This window comes from Zonotrichia albicollis, chromosome 1 (genome assembly GCF_047830755.1).
Source record: "Zonotrichia albicollis isolate bZonAlb1 chromosome 1, bZonAlb1.hap1, whole genome shotgun sequence".
Taxonomy (NCBI): Eukaryota; Metazoa; Chordata; class Aves; order Passeriformes; family Passerellidae; genus Zonotrichia; species Zonotrichia albicollis.
The window spans coordinates 88357740-88385710 of NC_133819.1; the positions used below are offsets into that span (position 1 = coordinate 88357740).

General features: G+C 40.1%; 2 protein-coding genes across 2 annotated transcripts in view; one reads left to right on the plus strand and one right to left on the minus strand.

Moving 5' to 3' along the window:
- GALNT1 (polypeptide N-acetylgalactosaminyltransferase 1) overlaps positions 1–25169 on the minus strand; it is a 95802-nt gene extending 70633 nt beyond the window's left edge. The window contains exons 1-2 of the mRNA XM_005482963.4: positions 25028–25169; positions 165–334 (exon numbers count right to left, since the gene is read on the minus strand). The gene's annotated coding sequence lies outside the window, so the exon portion shown is untranslated. The remainder of the gene's footprint in view (positions 1–164; positions 335–25027) is intronic.
- LOC141729355 (uncharacterized) lies at positions 1–27288 on the plus strand. Its single transcript, XM_074543092.1, has 3 exons — positions 1–10; positions 176–339; positions 25028–27288. The coding sequence occupies exons 1-3, from the start codon at positions 1–3 to the stop codon at positions 26072–26074; spliced, it is 1221 nt and encodes a 406-aa protein (XP_074399193.1). The 3' UTR covers positions 26075–27288.
- Positions 27289–27971: the final 683 nt, after the last annotated feature.

Genomic DNA, 27971 nt, shown 5'->3' on the forward strand with positions numbered 1-27971 from the left:
ATGCCTCTAAGTAAGTCACTAGCAAAACCCTGCCATACAATCCCAGTGCAATCCAGTGACAAAGCACACATGCAGTCTAAGTGGTCCCTTTGCTCTGAAACACACCCAAAGCAGACAGACCTGACCAAAACACCAAAAATTCCTGGAACACATTTTGTACTCACCTCCTCTGCAGGTTTACAGCCATCTGGATGGTCCAGCAGCACTGGTGGCAAAATCCTGACCCATTGCTGCAGAGCACCTGTAGCAGGAACCGTACAGCAACAGACTGGCCTAGGCCATTCCAACGTGAACGTAGAAGCAAAAGAGGTATTCCACCAGAAAGGTCTTAAGGCTGTCCTAGAGGAAAAACAGAAATTCACATAAGTTCCTAGTTCAGTTCTGGCAGAGCTTGAGGTGCAAGGGGAAGAAAGTTTCCCATTTAAGATTTCAAAATCTAAAATCCCATGCAAGGGAGAAGGAGTCAAAGACTGTTTCTAAAAAGAGGCAGTGAACTGTGCTTGTGAGGAAAACAACATATGCAGGGAAGAGTGGAGAGGTGGAACAAGTCATCAACATTTTTTAGCCTTCCAGATGATATGATTTAAGTGGGAGGACTGCCTGTCCTCCCAAATAAGCTGTTATCTATTTTTGAGTTCTATATATGTCGTTCTCTATCCAATCATGAATACTTAGCACAACAAACTATGAATTGTTCTCAATAAGGCAAGAAAACAGCCTCCTCAAAAACAGCACACATTCACATGAGCAGCTCCCCAGATGATCACTCTTTTGAATTGCATCTTCCTATACATATTCTAGTTTATAGATGTAGGGGTTTTTACATTCTTTCATCTCTCGCCCACAAGTTAAACATTAGCATTTATAATGACAGCTTTTGAGAAAAAAGGCGTTATTACAGTAACACAGACTTGACACTTAAGAAGCAACGTTTTTTCACTTCTAGAAAAAAAAAGTGACACCTGAAAAATGATGCCTGAGCCTTTCCAAGTCTTTTCCATTAAAACTTTAGCAATACTGAATGAATTCCTTCAAATCTATGCCTTTGCCCAGTTAACACAGCAATGCCTGAAGATAATTCTAAACAGCTGAAAACTAAAGAATATGTCTTAACATTCAAGAGAGATTTGTTCAACTTTTAATGCAATTGAAATTTGTCTACACTTGGGTAATATTTACCATACATTATTCAAGCTTGTATCTTGCACTTGCCATATTATATCTGAACCTATTGAGCTAGTCAAGTTTCTTGCTCTCCATGTTTAAACTGTTACCTCTAGGTATCTATCCAGGTGAAAAACTTTGTACAAAGGAGGGAGAAAAAAAAAATTGCTGATACTATGGTAACACAACAGTATGGAAAAAGGGTAAAGAAGGTTAAGATTGGCAGTGATAGAAAAGGTGTTTGTCAACCACTTAATTATTAATTATTACCCCAGTACTGAAGCAGATAAAATTAGTGTAATACTTGGTAGTTTCTCTCTTTTTTTTTTTTTTTTTTTGCCTACCAAAGTAGAAGGGGAAAATGTCTTGGTTAAAAGTCTGAATATTAATAGAACTGGCTAAAGAGCTCCTTGAAATGATACCAATTTGTACCAAATCTGAAAAAAACAGGGAAGTTTCAAGGGCCAGAAAAAAATGATCCAAGATACATCCAGCAGGAAACCTAACATAAATAATGTTTGTTTATTTTCTGAACATGTTAATATAATAGATTGTGACATCATTCTGAAGAGACCCAGCCTCCTTTATCAAAGCCAATTAGCTGTTGCCTTCAAGAGGTTAAACAGATTTCCATGATATATCTGACTAGGCTCTACATGCTGCAGCGTAGCATGCAATACACCCACACACAAAAAAGAAAAGAATGTTGCTTATGTTAAATTAGCCTTTTGTGTAGCACTTCTCTTCACTAAAACACAGGTGTCTTACAGAGGTGGGTGGAGAACATGATCCATTTTTACTGATGAGGAAACAGGTCTGCTCCTGGGCAAGTGGCTGGCAAGTCTGGGAGCTAATTTTCTTCTACCTGCTCTAAAGTTTAAACTGAAGTATCTCTCTCTACATCTGCCTGGTTGGATGAAGAGCCTTACTTTAGTGATTTTGCTAATTTATATATTTTTTTCAAAGGATCCTAAGATTCTTTGCTCAGTGCTGTCCAGCCCCTGAAGTAGTCCCTACAAAACCAGAAGCCAAACAGTAAGAGGAGGACACACAGGGAATGGTCCATGTTGCCATTAGTAAGCAAGGCACAGCTACCAAGGGCAGATGTTCACTTATTTGTAGTGAGCTTCCACACACTTAAAAGTTTATTATTTCCCTTGATCTTTTCTTTGGGTTACAAAAATGCCAATTCAATCATGCCTTCTGCACGCAGCACCTTTTCTAAATCATCAGTCATTACACTCCTGAGACAAATTAAGTGTGCCTACATCTTTGTTGAAGTACACTGGCCAAAACAGATACAGTACTTGAATTTCATAATATAGAACAAAGCAAAAGGTTCAACTCCACATCCTCCAGATTATACCACCAATTAGTCATGTCCATACATACACACACTTCTTCTTTGTCAACCATACCGCAGTGTCAGCTTTCATTTTATAATCCATGGTGAGGAATGGAGTGGCAGGAGAAACTTAACAGATGTTCTCCATATTTTATTTTGACCTAAATATAAAGCATTCAACTTATTCTTCTAAATCAAATCCTCTTCTCCCAGGCCATCTTTCCAATATTTAAGATTTTTCTGAATTGCCATCCTATCTTTGTGTAGCTGCATTTATTCCCAAACACATCTTTAGATTTCATAACCATACGCTAATTAGCCAGTATGAACAAGAACAGTTAACTGAAACAATTTTACAAAATCCCATACAATATGCTTTCCTTACTACTAAAGAGAACTACTGAAAAACCTCTGGCTACTGTTAACCTAATGAGTTTACACATATCCTAAAATAGCTTTTTTTATCTAGGCCGTATTTCCTTAGTTTGCTCTGTAACAGTACCACAGTATCAGAAAGCTTGTGGCTTTCTCCAGTCCACAAGCTTCCTGTTAGAGAGGATATTACATTGCCTTGATTATGCATTTCTGATCTTCACAGAATCATAACATGGTCTGGATTGGAAGGAAACTTAAAGACCATCCAGTTCCAGCCCCCCAGCACAGCAAGGGACACCTTCCACCAGAACAGGTTGCTGAAGCCCCATCCAATCTGGCCGTGAATAATTCCAGGGACTGAGAATCCATAACATCTCTGGGCAACCTATTCTCATGCCTCACCATCCTCACAATAAAGTTCTTTTTATACCTAATCTGTATCTACCCTCTTTCAGTTTAAAGCAGTTACCCATTGTCCTATAATTATGTGTCCTTGTAAAAATCCCCTCCTCAACTCTCTTTTAGCCCACTTTAGGTAGTGGAAGGTCTAAGGTCTCCCTGGAGCCCTCTCTCCTCCAGGCAGAAATCTCTCAGTCTGTCTGCACAGGAGATGTGCTCCAGCCCTCTGACCATCTTGGTGTCCCTGCTCTGGACGCTCCAGCAGGTGCCCATGGTTTCTTTGCTGGAGGCCCAGAGCTGGGCACTGCACTGCACTGCAGCTGGGCTCTCACAGAGCAGAGCAGAGCCCCCACCCCTTGCCCTGCTGCCCACGCTGTCTGGACGCAGCCCAGGGCATGCTCACCCTTCTGGGCTGTGAGTGCGCATTGCTGGGTCATCTCGAGCTTCTCATCCACTAAAAAAACCACTCCCCACCCAACCTGCATTTGTAGCCCAGGCCAATTCCCCATCCCCCCACCTCCTGCTCACATACAGGGCAGGATGTTCTGTGGTAGGGAACATCCCTTTGGCCAGTTTGGCTCAGCTGAACCAGCTGTGCTCCCTCCCAGCTTTTTGCACACCCCCTCACCATGAAGAGCATGAGGCACTAAAAATTCCTGGCCTTGGAGTAAGTCCTACTTAGCAACTAAAACATCAGTGTGTTATCAACATAATTTTCTCATACTGAATCCAAAACACAACTCTGTACCAGCTACTAAGAAGAAAATTAATTCTATCACAGCCAAAACCAGGACATCACTTAAAATGAAGAAAGGTTTATTTGAAACTTATTTAAACCTAAACAAATTTTAGGTAAAATGCTGACCAGATTCACAGCCACAATGCTTGCAGAGTGCAAAATATAACTCATATTCAAGCAAGTGGCTAAACTGAATAGTCTCAATATTTGCATTCCTATTATGCAGAGAACTTTCTTCTGATACATTTAATGTTTAAAACAGCAACAATCATGCAGGGCTATCTATGCCCAATGAAATAGCTATCCCTACTTGTCACACTCCACTTAGCACTTTCACCTCTTCCTAAATAATACAGATTGACCATATGATTTTTTTAGCCATGCATTACCTTTCTAGTTTGTGCAGTCAAATTCTTTTGTATTCAGTAAAACACTTCCCCACACATTCAAAATCATGCATGTGCCATAAAATATGGAGCCAACTTCATTGCATCAACTCTTTTTTCTACAAACTCATTACAATGGTATGATCCCACACAAGGTCAGAAAAATCAGTGCTAGAGACTGAACAGAAAAGCATTACATTATTAGGGTGGCATTAAACTCTGAAGGAAACAGATTTGTAACACTGAGAAAACCACATCATCTTCCTGTTATTCCTGAAGTGACCAAAAATACATAAAAAACCCAGAGTACAACAAAACAACCACAATTTTGTTTCATAAGTCTCCATGGTTTTATCTGCTACAGAAAGACAGCAAGGGCAAAAAAAATCATTTGAGTGAATCTTTCTTAAGGGAGACAATTCAAAGATTTTTTTTTTCTGCATGCACTTTGTTTCAAAAAAAAAAAAGATTCATAGGCATCATTTATAACAGAAGCAGCAAAACCATAAAGACAGGTATTATGTTGAACAGCTGTTAAGTACACACTGCTATCATATTACCCCGCCAAAACTTAGGGGAAAACTGTCAAGGTAAGAGTGGCTTTGATCAGACTGACATCTAAAATGCATGTCACTGCTTTTCTTGGCCTTCACTAACAAGTTGTTCAGCACCCAAGCAATGATTCTGGCACACACAGCCATGCAAACAGTGCAGCAGCACCTTCTTCTCACAGGTCTCCTGCTGCCCATGGGGACAGGGACTCAAAGCAGCACAAGCCAACACAAGCAGTGTGTGAAAGGGAGCAAAAGTGATTGAACCCACAGAGGTATTGTGAAGTAAATATGATTTTTAGAAGTCAACTGTAAATAACACCCCAACTGTAAAATACACCCCAACCAAATCAAGACTACTGAAAAGCTCTATTTCATGTTGCTTGAGAGCACAACATTGCTGGAAAGCACCAGAAAAAAAGCAAAAATACAGGACAGTCTATGGGTCTCAGCAGTGAAGTGTATACTGTCATATTCTGTATCACTACTAAATTCTTTTGGACTGTAAAAAATAGCTTTTTCATAATATAAACTACCTACACAGAATTGTTCAATTCACCCAAAAAAATCAAAATAAAATAATACAGAAAAAGCTATCTTTCATAACCTCACAACTGCTCTCCAAAAAGACAGAACCCCAAATTATGCAAAAATCAGGAGAAGCACTGCAGGTTTGTAAAGATGATATAAATCTTTCTAAACTATCATGATTCATAAACATTAGTAAGGCAATCAGCAAAACCAGTTTATTTTGATAGCATGAACTTACATCAGCTTTAAGTAGGAGCACAGAGCATCAATCCAGACATGCTTGCCTCCAGTGGGACTATCAACAAAGAGTTGTGTGTTGACTGCTTCGAGCTGGCAGACACCCTCTGCACCTTCTCTTCAGCCACCAGGAAACACTACCCTCATTGTTCCACAAGTATGCAAAGCAACCAGCACTGGTGTGTATGGAGGATGTGAGCCACAGTGAAAAATGCATTAGACACCTCTCAGCCCCTTCAGCTGACAAAACATTCACTGTGCAGAAATCCAGAAGCCAAAAAAAAATTAATGTTTGTGTCAACTAAAGTGTTTTGTTTGCATTTGTTTGTTTATAAAGAGTGGGTAGAGTAGTTTCCCAGTAATGTTTCCATTGTAATAGGCTATGAAAACAAAGACTGAGCTGTACTTTGCTCTAAAAATTCCACTTTCCTATCCAATTTCAAATGCAGTCTTGTCCTCTCACCCTTGCTGGGAAGAGCTCAGGTGGGCCCAGCAGCAGATGCACATCCCTGCCACTGCAGACATTTCCTGTGCAAAGAGCGCTGACTTTGGACCTCACACGCAACTCTTCACCACAAATTACTCCTGAAGCTCAGGAGACATCAGATGGTTATCACTCACTCTAGCAGATAAGTCATCTCCCCAAAAAACACCAGCATGGCAGCAGCCTCAGAGCCAGCAGCAGCAGCCAGGCAGGATCACCAGCCCATCCAGGGCTCAAACCAGCAATAACCCCAGCTACACATATCTGTGTGCACAGCCATGTACACAACGTGAATTTCTTCACTTAGCTCTTACAAATGTAGCTCAGTTTCCATTTTCAGAATACTGCTCTTTGCTAGAAAAAGTGCACATAATATTAACCCTGGCAAATGCATTAACAAGGGCCTCTTTAGCTGAGAAAGATGGGGCTTTAACATTTTCTAGTCTTCCCCAACTCATGAGAAAAGACCAAATGTTTCCAGACCTACTGAGTAAAAACATCTTATTTAATAATGAATGCAAAACAGCTAAATACATAACTACATTAAAATCAATGACAGCTGCCCTCATAAATTTTACATTCTGTAAAATTGCATGCCCTATGATCAATGTCTTTTTCAACAGCATGTAGAGGGCTTCAGGAGAGCTGCCTGCTTTATTCTAGATTTAATATTCAAACGAATAATCTGTAACCTCCCTTTCTCGGACCTGATGCAAACACCCAGACAGTAGTAAAGCTTACAGGTGTAGATGGCACAGGAGAACAGTTTAGGGGAAAAAAATGTATATGAGATTTTCCCATACCCATTTTATTAATTTCCACTGATAATTACTAATGGAACTACAGAGTGAAATAACTACAAATACTTCCCATTACCTCATAGATGATCAGAGGGATCCAAAGGTACAGGTATATATACAAATATACAGCCTTAATGGTGCTTAAAGGACTACAACCTCTGCCTTCCATGGGCCAAGAAATCAGTTCTCAAGTGTTAACAACTGCAGGACAATAAAGTTACAGCAACTCTATCCTATATGCAGAGAAAGAGAACTGAATTGTTCTACTTCTAATCAAAGGCTTAGATTTTTTGAGTTCACACACACAGAGTATTATAGCAGGAATGATAGCACATTACTTAAGAGTGAGAAAAGTGGGAGGGGGAGGTAACCGAGCAAGATCCTAAGACTTGCCATTCACAAGAGGCAGTACTTGAAATAAATCATCCAGTAAATTTGCAAAAGCAAATGTCACATTTACACAATGCTTCTCAACATTTACAAAGGACATCGATGATATTAATATTTTTTCACAAAGATAATAAACAAAGTGCTAAGTGGTAGAAAATCCCCAAAGTAAAACCACTGCTCCACACAACTAATTATGTCTCTTTGGACACTGAGAAATCATTTCTTGCAGCTCTCTGGCATGAGACAGGCCACTGTCTGTTCAGCTCTATAGCTTCATTGCAAAAGAAATATAAATATTGGAGTTCTAAATTAGATCATTTGTGGCTGTACACAAAGCTAAAAAAGGCTGTTTATATATTTACCAACTTAGGAACCAAATGAAACTATAAAAAACCCCTCACAAATCTAACAGGAAGTAGTTTCCTGCACTATGTAATTAGCACTTGTTAATCAAAGAGGAAAATGAGAAAATTGTATTCTTGTCCACAAAGCTTTTACTAAGTCTTAAATCATCACACATTACAATATTAGCCCCCAGTAAGTAATTGAAATCTTAGAGACAGCTGTTTAAGAGGTGAACAAGCACATCATAACTCCAAAGTCCAAAATAACACATTGCTTATTAGGAGGACTTTAACTCAGGGAACAGATAAGTTTACAGTACACAAGAGTAAACCTTTAGAAAAAAAGTTACCCTAGGGCACAGAAGTGGTACTGACAACTTCCCCTAGGAAAAAAAGAAAAAGAAAAAAGTCTGGCCTAGGGACTCAGTCCTTTGAAAATATTAATGTTCTATTTAAAAACAAAATTTTGTGGTGAGGGAAATAAATAGTGAAGAGGGAATGGTTTTCTGCCTTCTGCCAGATTTAAAGCTTTTCAGTAAGACTGTCTGTCAGTGTCAACAGGAGAAAACATACCCAAACCAACAAACTGCTTGGCTGAGCATATGTCTTCATGCACAAATACGAACCCTCCCACAGAAATTCTAGTTTCGGATATATGCATCTGCCTCCAGGCAAAGCTCTGCTGCTTGCAACAGTATCTGAAATTTGACTGAGCTGACAAATGACTATCATTTCTCACTTGCAAGACTAGCAAGATCATTTTAAACAACAGCAGCAACAAAATATTCCATTTTTCTAAGGAAAATAAAGCAGGCAAACTTCTTCTGGCTTCAGGTGAGATAATGGTCCCTAATTCAGGAAGTTTTGTTTACCATGGAGGAACACAGGAAGCATTACGATATCAAGTTTCCAAAACAATGGATTCAGTTAGTAATACAGATCCCAATTTTTTTCTTGTCCCTTTTTTTGTAAAGACAGTAACTACTTTCAGGTAGTTGAAACAGCATTCTGAGAGCCATTAACACTGTCAAAACAAGGATGAGGAAACTGCGACAATAACCCAATGAATTAGCTCTTCTAAAAAAAGCACTGCTGTTTTAATGCAGCCTTTGGCAATGCAGCAATCCAGCCCACAGTTTCCAAATCATGCTGCAAACCTTCAGGTTTCTTCCTAGAAATATCCCATTTCATTTGATTTACTAATTGCTGAATCAGTCAGCTGTTTGCAGCATCTTTCTTTTTACAAACACAAACCCAAAAGATATTTCAGTATGCAGGAAACAAGGTATGCGGTTTAATACACATCATGCTTAAAAGAACTGGAAAAAAAAATGTCAAGAAAGCTGAAAATCAGCACTGCAGCTCAAGGACTGCATAATGACACCCCTAGTCCCTAAGCATTTGCTCTATCCCCACACTCCTTTCTGACAACATCACAGTCACAGATTCAGAGCTAATTCACCACAGAAATAAACTGCAATCGTGAAATTTTTGCAATCTATTTCACAATACCTGCCTAAGCAAGGGAAGGAATGCCCAGGAAAAGACTTTACTTTAGCAGCAGAGGCAGACACATGATGCTAACAATGTAATTTTTAAATTTTGAGAGTTGCCACTTTCCTTACTCTAAATCTCAACATGTCTATTATGTGGTAATTCTATTTTGTCCAACTCTGTGGTGTTTTTCAGTTATTCTTTATCAGTTTTCCACCTCAATTTTACCAGCTCCAGAGCAGCTGGGCCACAAACATTGTTAATTACATCATAACATCATGAGGAAAGGATTATTAATCTGATATTTGGCAGAAATGCTTCAGGGAATGAGAAACTTTCATTACTGGAAATCTCCACCAGTTATTCAGATATGAATTTGACCATTTAGCATTTTCAATAACTGGAAAGACATGACTTGCTTCCCTTAACACCTGATTCAAGATTGAGGAATAACTCTTGCTTGAATATTCCAAAAAGAGATGAAACAGGAATCTTGTATATAGAGGCTCATCCTAGTATACACCATAATCTAGGTAGCAATATGAAAACAAGCAGAATGTTGAAGTTTCTAATCAGCCCCTAAAAACAAAATTACTTAAGACAGATTAGTGGAACAAGCAGGCTAGGCACCCACTATGCTGAAGGAGAGTCAGGATATTGAGAAATATCACTTAGAGAAGAATAAAATCAGAACTTTTTATTTTATGAGTGGATCTGCTATGCTAGAGAACATTTCAGCATGCATCAAAATGAAAGAAGGCACCTTTTAAAAATACAATTAAATGAAAAGCAATAAAAAATTATCATACTACTTTTGTTCAGGCAACACTGAATTCCTTTGCACACATGGGAAAAAATTTTGGAAGCACTACACTGTCTTAAACTACTTATCCCAAAATGATTAACTTTCATGCAGCAAAGCAAGCAGGGAGCTCTCAATACTTTTGCCAACCTCATGACAGACCAAAGCAAAGCCTCCCCACTCATTCAGCTCTCAGCTCAACTGTTATAACACTGTTATAAGACTGACAGTGTTCTATGCTTTGCAGATGACTCCTCAACATTGGCTCAGGTGGAAAGGATCAACTAACTTTTCTGTATAGGTTAGGAAATCTACTGTGCTATTTAAAGACTCAAATTCAACTCATCACTAGTAACTAAACTAGAGAAAGCAGTGCCAGCTAAAACAGCATTTCTAAAACCTTCCTCTGCAACTGAAAACCTCCGGCTTGCAAATTCCTCCTACCAAAGAAGGCTCCCACCAAAGAAGACCATCCAGTTGTCAAAATAACTGAGCTGGGTTTACATGATGATAGATGAAAATTTAGCTTCAAAATACTTTGATATAAAATTAAGAATCAACTCATAAGTAGTAGTTCAAGTGCTTCATCAGCTTTGAAAGAAAAGCAAATGCTGAGAATGGATGTTTGCTTTGCAAGCTGAAGTGTTCTACAGACCAAGAATGCTCAAACCACTGATTTGTCAGCATTGCTCTTACATTTCTAGCAAAAAGTGTTGCACACTTTCAGAAAGCAAGCTCTAAATAAACTCTAAATAAAAATATGATGATTTAAATACGATCCTTTCAGCAAAAGCCTTATCAGCCTTCCATATTAATGGAAAAATTACATGCAGAATGGAAAATTAAATTTGATTTTCCAAACCATAATGACATTCCGCTAATTCATCAAGAATGAATATAGCAAAAAGATCTGTACAAGACTTACAGTTCAATGTTATCTTCAGCACATGAATGTAAAATAAAATTACAAGTATTTAAAGAACATGCACATCTAACTTCTTATGCATGGTCCACGGTTTGGAATACCATGTAACTTTTTGCCCAACTTTTTGTATTTGTCTTATCCATATACAGACACTGTCTTTCCCACCTCCCCAACAATTATTCCAGCATATCCCAGGACTATACTGGTGTACCCCATGCTGTAAATGAAAGCAGAGAATGTGATGATTCTATATTTTACTGGGGCATATAAACCCATCCCAGAACTTGCAAAGATCCCACTGCTATTTTCCTGGAAACTAAATCCTATGTCAGAATAAATTTTGCCCTTTTCAGAGTCCAGAGGGACAGGAAGGAAGAAAGTCAAACCGATGTTTTTCCCATGTGAAATTGGCTGAACACGCACACCATGCTAGTCAGAACTTTTATCTGTCAATAGGGAAATTGTTCCCAATCAACACTTCCACATTTCCTTCATAGTCTGGATTTGCCATCTCTTTTACTCATTACCTTGCTAAACCTTTGTAACACCACTATTTGACAGAAGAAGTAGTGAAATATTATTTAGCCATTGAAACTTCTTGTTATCTTCTAGAGGAACACATTTTATTCTCTCTTGCCAACTTTTCTGTTCCCTTTTCCTACAGGTTTTATGTTGCCCAGTACCTGTCTGACTTTATTTTGAGCTCCTGATGAACCTGCCAAAGCCTCTGATACTGACACAATGCAAACTACTTTTACCTGCTAAAAGATGCTTGGAAGCATCACTCTTGCCATCCAATCCCAATTCTCCTCAATCTCGAATATTTGCTCTTTGGGGCAATCTACTTCTGCAATAGTTCTCCACAAAGCAATGTCTCATGATCAGATTTTTTTTTTTTTTTAAAGCAGGAGGCCTAGCCTCTAACTACTTATGAGGCACACACTTACTGCTATAATTCCAAGCTGAGGAGCCAACAGTGCACTTTTTCAGTATTGTGACCCAGTGATTTCCTTATAATGCTTTGAAAAGTATATCAGTGACCCATGAACATCACGAGAATGGCAGGAAATTTGAGTGTAGTAGGATGTTTTATATTACATGCAATTTGGAGTTTTTTTGCTAATATGCAGAGTGATCCCTGTCAGAAAGACCAAGATAAACATATAATTCAGATATCATTACTAAGAGATTAAAAAATAGATACAATGCACCTTAAGACAACCTATACTTTTTCTTAGGATTTACTAATTTCAAGGCTTGATGTAACCAACTCCTTTCATGATTACAATGGTTTATGCCAAGAAAGTTATTATTTATTACATGTATAAAAAGCAGATAATTCAGGTAAAAACTGGAATGAAAGTATAGGTAACAGCAATATTAAAAATCTGTCCATTCTCACACTAACATTTCACTTTAGCAACAGTCAAGTCTTTAAAATCATATCAGCTACTAGCATTCATTCAGAAAAGTCAAGAATATTGTTTATTCGAGCAAGGTTTATAAGAGCTTATAAGAGTAAGGTAACCCCATAAGAATAAGGTACCCAGTTTGATTTTAGTGCAGGAAATATTAGCACAAAGACAGTGAATTATGATTCTTTCTTCCCTTTTCCTCATGCAATTCAGAAAGCAAATAACCTGGGTTATCACTCTCCTTAATTACATCAGCTTACACACTTTATATGTATGAACAATACATTAATCTTCTCATCTAGTCTGCTCTCCCGTGCTCCTCTTTGGTTTTCCAACAGAGGAACAGGAGATGTCATACTGACTTAAATAGTCACTTTATCAGCTAATTGTTTCTTCTACAAGCAGCTTTCAACTATTCCCATTAAGAATAAAAGATACAAAAATAAGTCTTTCTATAAATTCAGACCAAACAGTTCCTAAGCAAACTGTGGAAATTTTGTTTCAGGGAGAAGAAACATGATCAACCATCCATTAATGTAAGTAAGTAGGCCAGTTTAACTTTTACCACTATGCTGTTCTAATAAACTGCCCTGTAGCAGCATCTGGAAACTTTTTTTATAATTTAAAAGGACCAGCTGCAGTACCAGCCACAGCACACTGGAAAAAAATAAATAAAAAAAGACTGACAGAATGTTGATGCTTAGAAATAAATTGTGGTCTATCTGCAAACAGATATGTTAAAACAATTTATCCTGCCTTGTGGACAGCAGAACTTTCGGGTTTGTCTCCCACAGACAACAATAACCTCAGCACCTTGCTGCTGCCGCCTCTTACAAGCTCTCCTTTATTCCTCCACCTCCAAAATGTCCATTCCCCTCACAATTCTAAGACATCTTCCCTATGCCTCTTAATTACCAAATCATCAATGGGTATCAGATGCTAGGGCTTGTTCCAAGGTTCAGGTATCCCATCTGGCCAGTCAAAAGCAAGGCTCACTGCTGAATTGGCAGGCTAGAAAACAACAGGTAAATGTTGAGTTGCCTTTTTTTCAATTTTCTCCCAAATTGTGTCAATTTAATATTTTGGGGATTTTTGCCCATCAAGCAATCTCCAAATTGGAGCAGGAGGGTGGTGGGGGCACAGGGTAACAATGAGAGAGGGCTGAGGGTGAACAGAGCAGGAGATGAAACTGTCTTGAAAAGGGAACAGCCAGTGGTGGTACACCCAGGGAAGTGCCCCTCCCATCACTTCAGTCTGGACATTTGATCCATACATATGCAGGCAAAGCCAGAAGTTTTCAAGTTTTGCGTATTCACTTTTTGTGTATTAAAGTTTTGTCCTTAACTTTCCTCTCTCTTGAAAGAGCAATACAAAAAAAATTATTTATACATCTTAAGCTTTCTTTTTGAAGCTGAACAGAAAACAGTATTTCCTCCATAAACCTTCATTTACAGTGGACACAAAGATTTTCAGACATATACACAGTTTTAACACAGAAGTGTTTTAAAATTTCCCTAGTCTACACACAGTTGACTTCATAAGCTTGGAGGCTTTTCATTTATGTTCCTCCATAAACATTCAAGCTTTAACGATTTTTTTTGGCTTTTTACCCATCCATCTGAAACAAATCCCTTCTGGAAAAGGAAGATAATTCTTCAACAAGTATGCAAAAGACTGGCTAAACTTCTCCAGTTCCAGCCACCACCAAAAGAGCTAAACTCTTTTCCTCAAAACCTAAGACTTGGATATGGAAATCTTCAACACAGTGTTTGTCAGCTGGGCTATTGTGATGATTTCCTCTTCAATAAACCTGACCATAACTGGACTTCAATCTACTTCAAATACACCTGTCTTCATTTTGCTCTTAAAGCCTTGTCTCACTTCCCTAGCATATCCCAGTTTTACCTTTTACGTAACAGCGTAATAAATTGTTAAAACATAACAAAACTCATTAAGCTATTCAAACTACATTGAAATATATTTAGTAAATTAAATTATGTCAATAATAACTCACATGTGAAGAAAAATAAAAGACCTTACATCTTTTCTGGATACTCTCCAAGCACCAGTACAGTAAAATGAACATTCTCAGTTAGCTGACTTTGAGGTAATTTCCCTTTTTTTTAAATTTAAATTCTTGAGTTACACTAAAAGTGATGATTTTCTGGAAAACACTGAGCTTCACTTTCAGACAGCCAGATCTCTAAGAAATGTGAAACCATGTATCAAAACCCCCAAATTACTCTATTATTTTGACTTCCTTTGGATTCATTTCTCCACTCTCGTTCTTGAATCATTACCACGTTCTTCTGAATAAAATTAATGATTCACCCAACCACTCATCACATACCCAGAGAAATGGAAGAAATGGAGAAATCACAAATCATGAAAACCTAAGGTGGTCTGCTACAACAGCAATTGATATAAGCTGTTTTAAACTAACAATTAGCCAGCATTTTACAAGTGACAGATAAAGAAGCAAACAGTCTCTTAGAATAATGAGAAATTCCTCTTGGGTTTGCTCCCCAGAAATATCCCACACAGCTCATCCCTGCCGACGGAAGCGGTAGTGAATCACAGCAGTAAAAGATGGTTTGGCTGTAAGAAAGTTGGTTACAAATATTTTTGCAGCCACAGAGTTGAAAATGTAGCTATGAAGATTGCAAGGTCAAACATTTGATTTGGAAATAAGTGCCTGATGTGCATAGTATTTGACACTTCTGCACAGAAGTGGTCATAAAGAAGGTTTGCTCACCTTAAAAATCATTCCATTGTGGATTTTTTGATTAAAAATGCTCGTGATCCAAACTAGCACATTAGTGCAAACTACTGACCACAACTCACTGCTATCCAACTCTACTGCAAATAACATGAGGTATACTATTAAAAAAAACCAAATAAAAGGCATTGTTTTACTGGCAGAAAGCAAGATGTTTTATGAAGTTTTCCATACAGAGGAAAATGTGGTTAAAAAAGGAGTCCTTAGATGCCTCTCAAATATACATAACACATGCAAAATATAGAGAAACCATTGTTTCAAGCTCTTAGAAGCTCCTGCTGTGTTTGGGAAAGAACAATTTGGGGGGAAGAATGAATAGTCATAATAGTCTAAAACTGCATAAGAAAGCTTTGATATGATCCAAAGCAAGAAAATTACATATTGTTGTACTTTCATGAATCAGATCCCAGCTGAGATTGGGTCAATTGGTTTCTTGCACACAGCAGATTCAAGCATTAACTGCCTGCAGAAGAGTGATTAGTTTTCCTGGACATGGAAAGACAGAATAAAAGATGTGATTTGACAGTGCTGCAAGATCCAAAAGCAACTAAAAGAAAGAAACACGAGGAGGAAAGGAAAGAAGATAAATAATGTCTAGTAACAAGGGGATTGGTTTAATGGTTTTTATAGGGTTTCTTTTTTTAAAGATTTAACAAATTCAATACACAAGATTACTTTGTTTCCTGCGGGCATTGGTTACCATAATTTTTTTTTAATTAACTACTGCAGGTATAAAGATTTTATGATTTAGAACTGCAGCACAAAATTAGATATAGAATCTGGCAAGTGTATCTTGCTAGAGAAAAAAGTTTTGTGCTGAGTCTGCATACATAATGTATTAATTACTTTAAAATGTTTTATCCAGCTCAGGTTGCTCACTAGACTCCTTGAATTCTTCATGCTTTCTGAACACTCTTTTTCATTTGATGACATGACACCATAGCAGAATAATGTGAATAATATCATGAAATAACATTTGAATATGTAATAACAAAAAATAAAAAAGGCTGTACCACATGCCTTTCAATTATCCAAGTTCAGATTTTCTTCAGATGCTCTGATGTGCCACATTTAAATATCTTCCAACTGCACTCCAGCAAGAGTTGACAGATTGCTTAATATTTTCTGCAGGATTCTGTTAGTGTCACTGGGCAGTCATGGTACCAATGCTTTTCTCTTCTTTAACATTTTGTACAACAACAAAGTTAAAATACAAGCAGTATTTTAACTACCAACACACAACTTTAGACTTGATAAAACATTAATGGAGCTTCCAGCAATTCAATGAATCTATTCACAGCAAACATCAAATATAAATTTCAGAGCACACAAAAACCTATAATGAAGACTATTTTTTTCTGAAGCTATACTAAGAACAATTTTAAGCCCTCATAACATCAGTTGTTTTGAAGGCTAGATTATCAGCCATTTACTTCTGGAACTCTGTATAGATCAACATCATCCTTAAGGGCAGCTTAGGCTACACAATTTCAAATTCTTTTATTCCAGTGTCCATAAAACCTGTGAGATCATACATAAAACCAATTTGATGCTCAAAGCAACCCAAAAAAAAACCAAATAAAACATTTTTGATGAGTATGCAATCTAACATTGCAGCAGCTGCCCCACTCTGTTCTGTTCTATCAGGGAACTTGACAAAGAATGAAGAATTCCTGAGCATCCCTCATGTCACATGGCTCTCCCTGCTCACTTCAGTGCCCAATTAAACCACAGCAGAAGCTGCAGGAAAGGAACCACTGAGCAGCTTGGAGTTGTTTTCTCACAGCTATCTCAGACCACATTTCCAAAAACTTGCCAGGCTGTTCTTCTAAGAGGACAGCTAATGAGATTAAAGCTAAGTCTGAAGCAAACGTATGTTGAACTTACTGGACTGTCCTATATGTAACTCTGCTTATACACACACAGCTCTAGAACAAGGAACAAGTCCCAGTAAGAATCTAAAGCCTTTCAAGGCTCTAAGAAGGTACAGAGTGTATTTTTGACCTGCATTACAGCTCATGGAGGTGGTACTGTGCTCTTCTACTTCCTAAAGTTATTGAACAACTTTGTATTTTTCATACCATTTCTGAGACTTTCAGTTCACAAAAATAAGCCTCAAAATCAAATATTTAGAAACATCAGCCTGAAGAAGTTCTTCAACTACATAACCATTCTTTGCAGACAGAGGGCCTTAAGGGATGACTTTCTTTTTTCTTGAAATATGTATTTCAAATAAATCAAAGCACCTCAGCTGCACCTTAGAAAGCTCAATATTTGTTGTATGATGTGTACACATCCACACTATCTTCAGAATTTGAAAACAAAACAAGTTTACTAAACTATTACTAATTTAAGTACCCAGCTTTCTAAAACTTCTGATCAGCAAGCCCTGAAAAAAAATTGGAAGAGTATATTGGAAAAGGGAAGAGTATATTGGAAAAGGGGTGAACAAAGTTACAGACTACTAGCAGGGGTGGGGGCTTTCTTTGCTATTCTAAGTAGAGCTGTTATTCAAGTATCTCTTTGAGACTGCTCTGGTGTGCCCTCTTCAACCATTTTTCAAAGATAAAGATAGCAGATACTTGATTCATTCACATGACACTACAGACTGCAGCCTTTAAAACCACAAAGTCATCTAAAAAAACAAGTTATGTGAAAATGCATACTTAATTTCTTAATGGCAAACTCACAAACTGGACATTCAAATTAATATTCCAATCAGGACAAAGAGAAATAATTCCTAACAGAAGTATTGTCTGGAAACAGTAGTTAAAGCTGGGGTTTGCACCTAAAATTAGGTTTCAGCTTCTCTGTTTGAAAAGTGTATCAATCCTAATTACCCTAAGTATGTAATGAACTGAAAATTAAATAAATCCATTAGTTTAATTTTAACCTAAATGAGTCCTTAAAGATACTTTAAAAGTGCTCCATCAGTGAATGTTCTCAATTGAATATATTTAAGGCAGAAACATAATGAACAGGATATGCACATAAGAGCCTGGGCTGCTCTTAATGCTAAATTATTCATAGAGGTAATCAAACTGATGAATGTCACTGAGTGAAAAGACAACTCTGATCAATCTTAAGTTTTTGCCCACAACTAATAAGCTTTTGGGCCATCAGAAGATTTGGAAGCCTATTGTGCATGGGGCTTGTTTACTCTGTTTTTTAAAAAATTAACACCTAGCAAAGTTAAGAACTGAGCTCATGAAATGACATCTACTTGTTACCCACTTTGGGTTGGGGTGAGAGGAAGCCTTATGCTTGATCTTAGTCCTTACTCACCCTGGCCATGGTAAATTCATTTTTGAATGCTGTTGCGGAGACATCTGGTCAAGGGAGGGGGTTGTCCTGCTTTTGGGCAGCCTCACCTTGATCACTGTGTTCAGTTTTGGGCACCACAATACAAGAAAGACAGAGAATGTCCAAAGGAGGACAACAAAGATGGTGAAGGACTTGAGGAAAGCTGAATGAGAAGCAGCTGAAGTCACTTGGTCTGTTCAACCTGGAGGAGACTGAGGGGAGACCTCATCATGGTCACAAATTCCTCATGGGGGGAAGAGGAGGGGCAGGCACTGATTTCTTCTCCATGGTGACAGTGACAGAACCTGAGGGAGTAGCCTGAAGCTGTGTCTGGGAAGGTCTGGGTTGGACAAGAGGAAAACACTCTTCACACAGAGTGGTCAGGCACTGGAAGCACCTGGGCTCCCCAGAGGAGAGGTCAACCAGCCTGACAAGGTTCTGGAAGCGTTTGGACAATGCCCTCAGGCACATGGTGCGATCCCTGGGGAAGGTGCTCTGCAGAGACAGGAGTCAGACTCAAAGACCTTTGTGGGTCCTTTCCAATTCAGCATATTCTGTAATTCAAACCAATACTAAATACCTCTTTGTCTTTATAGACATACGTGGTCATTTGATCAATTTTTCATTCTGTTTTTTTAGTGAGCTTCACCATATCTAATAGGAATTTTCAAATCTCTCTATATATATACTGACAATTGATTCCAACCTGTTACCAGTATTCCCATCTTCCCCTGGTTTGTTTCTCACGGACATCTGAAAAACAAATAAAAAACACCAAAACAAAACAAACAAACAAACCCCTTAAAAAAAAAAAAGGGGCAAACTCAAAAGCCCAACCCCAAAATTTGTTTCCTTCTCCCTGGAAGAATTGCCTTCTCTTTAATTGTCAGCATAATTCTGGTTCTCATTCACAATTTGCACCAAAGCACTGCTAGCATACTGAGTGCAGGTTTTAAAAGGCATGAAAAAGAGATAAGATAACAATAACCTGTGGCTATGGAAAAGTAAACAGATTGGGATTCAAGTTCTTCAGGTTCTGTTGGCCTTTGTCATGTGGTGCCTGTAAAACCAGACCAGTATTCCTGCCTCCTGTAAAACCAGACCAGTATTCCTGCCTCCTGTCAAACTACTTATTGAGAGATATGTATGTGCTCTGTTATTTTCATCATTCCTGTGGCTGACAGGAAGCACCAGCTGAAATTCTGGAGTCTATTCTAATGCATTGTAAAAATAAAACGTCAAAGAACATGACATACCCTCTCCCTTGCCTGTAACAAGTTTTCACAAGCAACTTAGATGTTGAATATTATTCTGACTCAATTGTTCCATATAACCAGGATGACAAATTTTGTCTTATGACTCCATCTACACATCAAGAACCCTGTTACAGGAAGATATATTGGACCTCAACATGAAAATAGTACTGCATTCCATTACAAAGAAATATTTGCACAAAAAATACTAAGAGTTTACCTACAGTAAGAAATCTCATTTAAAAAATATATAATTCCTAGAGATTCTATCACTTGCACTGTTTAACCAATATTAGTACTAGTGAAAACAAAGTAAAATTTTCCAAAACATTTGCAATTTACAGGACAAAGTCTTATAAAGCAAGATGAGAATTAAGGAACAAAAGAGCAGTTCACACATTCTGCCTCCAAAGGATGCTAAAGCTCTTTCAGCTAGACAGCAAAACACTGAACTGGATTATCTGTTGGATAAATTTTCTAAAAGAGTAAAGTTTCTAAAAGTTGATACCAGCATAGCACAAGAAAAAAAAAAAGTATGAAAACACTTCCCTCCCTAACTAAGAGTGAATTTCACAGCAGCTTTACATGAGCCAGTCCCAGAGTCTGAAAGTCACAGCAGCAAGCTGCTGCTGCTTTACACTCTTTTTCTCTAGTGGTACCTCCTCACAGGAGAACAAACACAAATGTCTTGAGGACCATCAGATTACACAGAACAGCAGCACAACACAAGCAGTGCTCAAATTCCTACCTGTATATTTCTCTTAAAGGGTAGTCTGACAATAGAGCTGAAACTATCAATGAGAGTTGCTGTGGTCACTAAACACTGATTCCAATGAGAAAAGGCACCATTACAAAGCTCCTACTCTCAAGGATAACTTTTTAATTCCAAAGAAATGAAACTGACCACTCTAATGCCAAAATGAAATACTTTATGAAAAAGAAAAAAAAAAAAAACTGTTTTGAAGTATCTTCATAGTCAATTTCCATACCACAGTTTATCATTTAAAGAGAGGAGAATGAAAAAAAAAATCAAAACAAACACATGTTGTGGTAGAGCTTTTCAATAACTGAAAATAAAACTCTGGATCACGAAAACAAGGTTGGCAAATGGTATCAAAAGCCAGCTTAGGAAGACTAATTTGCAAAGGGTACCTTTTCTTAACTAACCAAGTCTCCAAGCACATTTGCTTTCAGCGACAACTGAGGTTATGAGCTAAACACACCTTTTCCATGCTGACTGTTCAGCTCCATTGGTCAAAGACAGGAGGAATCAAAATCCCTTCTCCTGTAAGGGACTACAAACCTGCACTCAGTAAGATGCATAGTGAAGGGCTTTAGAATTCAAGCTAATTCTCTTTTGTGGGTTATAAAAAGACCTTAATGTGAACCCAATGGTGAGAATGCCTCCATGAGTTGGGAATTCCTACAACAGCCCATGTATGAGATAATTCATGCAGTGCTCAAAGTCACAAGCTTCCAATTTAGCTGAAAGTAAATGCCCCTAAAGAACCTTCATATTTCATACTGCAAAACTGTATTTAAGTAATCAAAAAGTGAATAATAGAGCAGTTAGCCAGCTCTTTAATACATTAGCTAAAAGTATATCAATTCCATTGATTTTTACAATGGGCTGATTTCACATAATGGATTAAGCTCTCTAGAAAGACTGTAAAGGGGAAAAAATGTTTTGCCAGAATTAGCAGAAGATGGTGTCAAAGTGCTTTTATGACAAGCATGCAGTTAAAACATTTTATTTGGGGATGCTAAATTTAGAGTACTTCTGTCAGGAATAGACCTGGTGCTAACAGTTGAGTAAAAGCCATGATTTCAACACTGCAGATATATTTTCAATATTTCTGTCATATTCTCTTCAAGTATTTTATTCCTAGCTAAGAAACAGGAAGTTTGAACTAAGAGTATGTAATCAAACTTGCAACACAACAAAAGGTTAACAGAAGGATGCCTCAAGGATCCATAAAGCTAGCAACATTTAAAGGCACTAATTAATGAGCTGAAAAATAAAGCAGAACAGTTAACAGTTATATAGGTTGGTCAAGTACATAAGTCCAAAAATGTAACCAGCTGGAAGCTAATCAACCATGATGTACAGGTAATGCACTGGCAGATAAAAGTCAATGTTAATAAATGCAGAAGAAGTGTCACTGAAAGTTAAATAATTACTAGTATGGTCAGCAACCTTCTAAATTAAGAAGGCCTAGTACAAACAAGAGGATTACAAGCATCGCTGTGGAACTCAGGGAAGATCTCTGCTCAATATGAGAACATCATTGCTGATAATTAAAAGTATCAAGATTCAAAAGCAGCAGTGGCAAGCACTAGCTCAACTGCCTTCATATAAAACTACTGCTTCATTCTTAATGATGACCTGAAAGAGGCTGCTGCAGCATTAGACTAGGTAAAGAATTAGAAATCCAACAGAAAGGTTAAGAAGACAAAGAATGAAAAAACATAGTTATAAGAAGACTAAATATAAACAGAAGGGAAATAATTTACACCTCAAAAATTAAGATGCTGCTCAGTGAAAGCAGGAAGTACACAGACCAGAGATACTCTTTTTTGGATACAATGCATAATTGAATATTCACTTCTGTCTAGTGCATCTTTATAATAAAAAATCTGTCACTATTCAAAGGAGGACAGAAAAAATTGACTGGGATAAGAACATCCCATGTAATGATCCAAGCCTACCTCTATTAAGTATTGGTACAAGACACATACTACGACAGAAGTATTAAACATTTACCTTCTTTAACACTTCTGGTATCTGTCATGAGTTATTCAACCAGATGAACCCCAGATAAACTCAAGTGTCACAATTTCAATACTAAAATCAGCATGTTGACCCTTCAAAGAGGGTGGGGGGCATCAAAACCACCTCCTTCTAAACAAACTTTAAAAATCAAAGAGCAACACAGGAAAGCAAATGATGCACTATAACTTGGCCTGAAGGAGAGCAAAACATGCTTCCAGATTTTGGTTATAATTTAAGACAGATAAAAGAACTCCAAAGTTCTTAATGAGGTGATTGGTTAGGTATGAAACAGCACCATTTTAAATAGCACTACTACAATTATTAAAAGGTATTTTAATGTACCTTACACACAAAAAAAATCAATTTATTTGAATTTGTGAGTGATTTATTTTCTTTATAAGCAGTGACAGCTCCTGATACAGCTCAGCTTAAGTCTAGAGATGGCCCCTGCACTTCCATGAGGAGACATCAGAGCCAAAGACCATACCATTTTAGTCCCGTGAATCAAACTTTTGTGCTATGTGGACAGTCTGACACCATATGCCCTAAAATGGGAAAAAAAAAAAAAAAACCTACTAGAAATATAAAATCTGTCAAGAATCTCTTGTCTCTTGAACAAAACATGATGCAAATTGCATTCAAAGGATTTAAATATTTGGAAGTACTTTATTTTTAGATGCGTGTCTCTGAAGCTACTTTTTGTCCTCTGACCAAAGATTACACTCCTTTTGTGAAAGAATAAAGAAAAAATATTTTAAAAGTTCACAGCTAACATACGGGTTATCAACACATATGCAACAATGAAAGGACAGCAGAATACTATTTTCCTAAAGCAGCAATACAGTATTGAAATTTATTCTAAATTACCTCCATTCTTTTTCTGTACAGCTTATTCCTGAACTCATTCAAACAAATTCACTTTGAGGTGAAGAGTGGGGAGGAATAAATCTTCGTATAAAAGTGAAACAGTACCACCTCACCACTAGGCTAAGAAATGACTGTCACATGGTGTTTTCAAAGCATTTTCATGACTTACATTAGTGACTTTGAATTCCCCTATTCCTATAAGAACAAGGTACATGAGGAATAGGTATACTCATTCATGTAGCTTACAATTCTGAGCAGACAGAAATCATCCAGTAATAGTCCATGTGCTGCCCTTACCACCTTGATCTCAAGGGTGAATCGTGTGTGGTGTCCTTGCCAGGTAATGTTTTTATCATTTTTCTGAGGATGACCATAGTGCCACAATTTCCCTACTGACAATAACTATCTCAGGTTTACATTCTTGTTTCACAAGTAAGCCTGAGAAAATGCAGCAAACAAATTCAAAGTGCTAGTAATACCACTTTAAAAAAGGCCAGCATCACAGGAGGACATAGACACAATTCCAAGTCACAGAAAATGATGAAGCTCACACTAGAAAGTCAAGTGCTATCTTCAAGATAAGTAATTCTTGGTATTTACAAGAAAAACGAGTGCTGTGGTGCTCCAAGTGCTCAGGGTAGCATGATCTTCAATGTCTTTGCGAAGGAATGAAGTTGAGAGCAGCAAGCTATAATAATACATGGTTAGTTACATAGTTTTGGTTTGCACAGCTGTTGGCTATGTTCATTTACAGTTCATGTAGTGCCAACATCATTTATACAAACCGAGGAGGCTGTTAGGCTGTTTTACTCCTGTTCATCGCCATAAAAGTTATTTCTCTCAGCAGCTGCTGCACAAAAATCAGTTTCTATTTCAGTATCTCAGGCTCTAAGTTCACGAAGTGGCAGGTTCCAGAATCTACTAAAAACAAGCGAGACCTAAAGAAACTTGCCCATGCTTAATAGTATAAGAGGGGGGCGGAGGTAGAGGGGGCAGAAGACACGCACTTCTGCTTTCCTAGAGTGGAAGGAGGTAGTAACCCTCTGTTAACACGGCCAAAGTCACATGAAAAGCAAGTTCCATTAGGCAACCAGTTAGAATGAGAGCTTTGCCGAGCCTCTTCAGCTTTATGAATTAAAATGCAACAAAATAAGGCTGATCCGGAGCCCAGCAGATAAGAGAAACTCTAAAATATTGGTCACATGTTACATAATAACCATCAACTGAACGAACTTGATGTGACAGCGGCGAAGAGGTAGAGCCGACGATGGTGCCCTGGTACTCCCCCTGCACACACACACACACGCACAAACAGCCACGCTGCCGGAGGCTGCTGACACACGGCAGCTCCGACCCCTGGCAGCAGCAACAGGACGTCCCCAGCCCCACGACCCTCTCCGCGGCAAGAGCACCGAGCCGAGCCGCCGGAAGGCAGCCGCAGGCTGTGTGTGCCCGTCCCCGGCGCCGGCTGCCTCCGAGCGGGCACCGCGGCGGGGTCACCCTGCTCGGAGGAAGCGGCGGCCGGCCGAGGCGGCGGCTCGCCCGCAGGCGGCCGGAGCGGGAAGAAGCCCGGCGCTGCTGAACTTGGAGCTTCCCTTCCCCCGAGCCCCAGCGCGGCCGGGAGTGAGGCGGGGGGAAGCGGAACCCGAGGCGCCCGGAGCCCACACTCACCTCGGCCCTCCTCTCCGTCGCTGCGGGGCGGACGTCGGGGCGAGGCGAGGGGCGCCGCCAGCCCCGCCGCTGCCGCCCCGGTCACCGGGCGCCCGAGCACAAGAGTCCCGCAGGGTAAATCCTCCGGGCGGCGGCGGGGACGGGCGCACACGCCGCTCGTCGCGGCGGCCGCTGCCTCGCACCAACTTGAGGCGCGGCCGCCGCTGCCGCTGCACCGCCGGGCTGCCGGCGGCCGCCGCTACGGCCCCGGAGAGCGGGCGCCTCCGCTCGCCGCCTCGCTCCGCGGCCGGGGAAGCGGCGCTGCACCGCCGCCGCCTCGGCCCCCCTCTTCCTGCGGCTGCCGGGAGCCGCGCTCCGGGCGCAGCAGCGCGGTCACACGGAGCCCCGCGGAGGAGCCGCCGCCTCCCTGGGCGCCTCGGAGCCCGCAGCTGCAGCCTCCCGGCGGCGCCCGCTCCGCATGCCCCGCGCTCCGCCGCTCCCGCTGCTGCCGCCGGCGGCGGCGCCCCCGCCCGCTCTCCCGCGCACCACCGCTGCCGCCCGAGCCCCGCTCAGCGCCGCGTCTCCATCGCCGGCGGCAGCGGCGGCGGCGGCGCGGAGAGGCGGGATCAGGGAAGGGGCGGTGACCGCCCCTCGCGGCCCCGCTCCGCCCCGCCGCTGCCCCGGATGTGCGGGGGTCGTCGCGGCGGGGATGTCGCTAGCTGGGGTGGGGGTCGCTGTCGCGGCCGTGCGGGGGCCCGGCGCGGGCGGGAACTGCCGCCCAGCCCGGTGCAGCAAAGCCGGCGGGCTCCGGTGCCCCGGTGCCAGCCTGCCCCGGGCGAGGGCGGCTGCCGGCTCTGGCGGGCTCCAGTGCAACACGCACCGACCCGGGGCTCCCGGCTGAGGGGGCCGAGCGGCGCTTCGAGCGCGGCCCTGCGGGTGCGTGGCTGCCAGCCGGGTGGCGGCTCTCCGCGGCGTGCAGGCTTTGTACCGGGGAGCAGGTGTGGTGTTTCCCTGTGTCATCCTGCTGCCCGGGCACCTGCTGCACCCGCGCTTAACGTGTGCTTTTAAAGCAGCTCTGGTCGGCGGGGATGAGCGGGAACCGCGTGGCACCGGCTCGTCTTTGCTACGCCTTGTGCTGGGGGTCAGCAGCAGCTCCCAGCTCCTTGCTGGGCCGCGGCATTGGCATAGCTTGTGTGCCGCCAACGTGGTGCCCCAGCAGCGACGTTGGGACGAATAGCTGAAACAAATGTTGCATTGCATCATTAGGCTGCAATAAGCCTCTTCTTAGCAGTGGCCCCTGGGCAAGGAAGCATCAAAATGTTACCTACGTGCCCTAAGACTACATTTGTTCTAAGGTTATTCCATACAACTAGAAACAACTTCACACAAAAAGAACAAGATATATTCTGCCACCTAAATTCTGTGAAGTGTTTTATCTTCTCCCTAATCTTAAATTCAGCTTTTTAAATTTTATAGATCAAAGTTTATATGTCCCTTTTAGAAAGTCTAACTCACAAAGTTTTAGTGAAGAAAACGCTGGGTTTCCTTGACGAGTGAATCTTAAGTCTCTGAAATGATATATAACTTTAAAGAGGTATTTGTTTACAGAATCCAATAATCATGCTGTGCTCATTATAAACATTTTTAACAAGTCTCTTGGCAGAAACCCTATATTCAAAATAAAACTTAAACAGAGAAAGGGGGAACAAAAGTGTGCAGACAAAGTTAGGTGAATGCTGAACACACGTCATACTGATGCCTCATCATTTTTAGGGGGATATTGCTGGTGCGTCCATTTATTTCACTCTTTAAAGACCTTTAAGTTCGGTCACTGTCTGGTTCTAACCCTTTACCCACAACATACTTGAAGTTGTGGTGTTTTCATTTTATTTAACCCTGAGTTAATTTTTATTGTGGTACTTGCTCTTGCTGCCCTCCAAAGTAACTTGGACCTTTTTAAAGGCACTTGGGTTTTCCAGCCATTCATTTGGGATGCTTTTTCTTCAGACAAAACCAGCGAGTTCAGAATCCTCATGTACCCACAGATCTGTTGAGGATGAGCATTTAATTTGTGAGGTAGCATACAGGACTCTGTTTCTCCATATATTTTGATGTATATTTTGAAGCTATTATTTCAGGCCCAGCCTCTTAAAGCAGTACACTGCAGGCAGCAGCACGGTTGTTGCATTTGAAGTCCATCTGCCTTTTCTCCCCTCCCTGGGGAAGAGTCAAAAGTGCAGGATGGATTCCTGAGAAGACCAGGGTGCACTGAGAATTCGACTAAAAGAGGATTTGACTAATATTGACTGAAACAGTTTGAATATAAAAAAAAAAAATTTGGAAAATGCCTGAAGGTGTAGTCAGGTGACAGAGTAAACATTCCTGTGAAAATACCAAGGTAGCCAATGCATAAACAGTAGGACAAGGAGGCATTCTTTGCCCATTGGAGGGCTCTCACATGTGTTCACCTTCCGTGAGCTGAATGGGATTCCTTGTGTGCTTAAACAACTTAAATGTTTGAGCTTTGCTGCATTGCTCAGCTGATACATCCAGCAGGGAGTGTGTGCACTGACAGGCAGCTTCCCTGTGAGAGGCAATGCACACAGGAGCTGTCGAGCTGCCTTCATTTAGCATTTATAGCCTGGGCACTAAATATGTGTGTACTTATACACAGGCAGATAATACAAGAAGTGTCAGGCTTTCCTGTCAAAAAAAGTGTTAAATTCACACTATTTTTTTTTAATGATCTATTGTATGCAAGCAGATTAACACTTGTTCTGTTATGATTGATGGTGCCATAGGATGTATCCCAAGTAGAATGGTGGAATGCCTTTATGACACCTCAATTAACTATTCTATTGCGTTGCTGCCAAGTCCAGGAAACTCACTTAGCAAAAATGCAATTAATTTCATGAAAAGAAAAAGTCAATGTGAGATGTCTAGATACAGACAGAGACACTTTAAG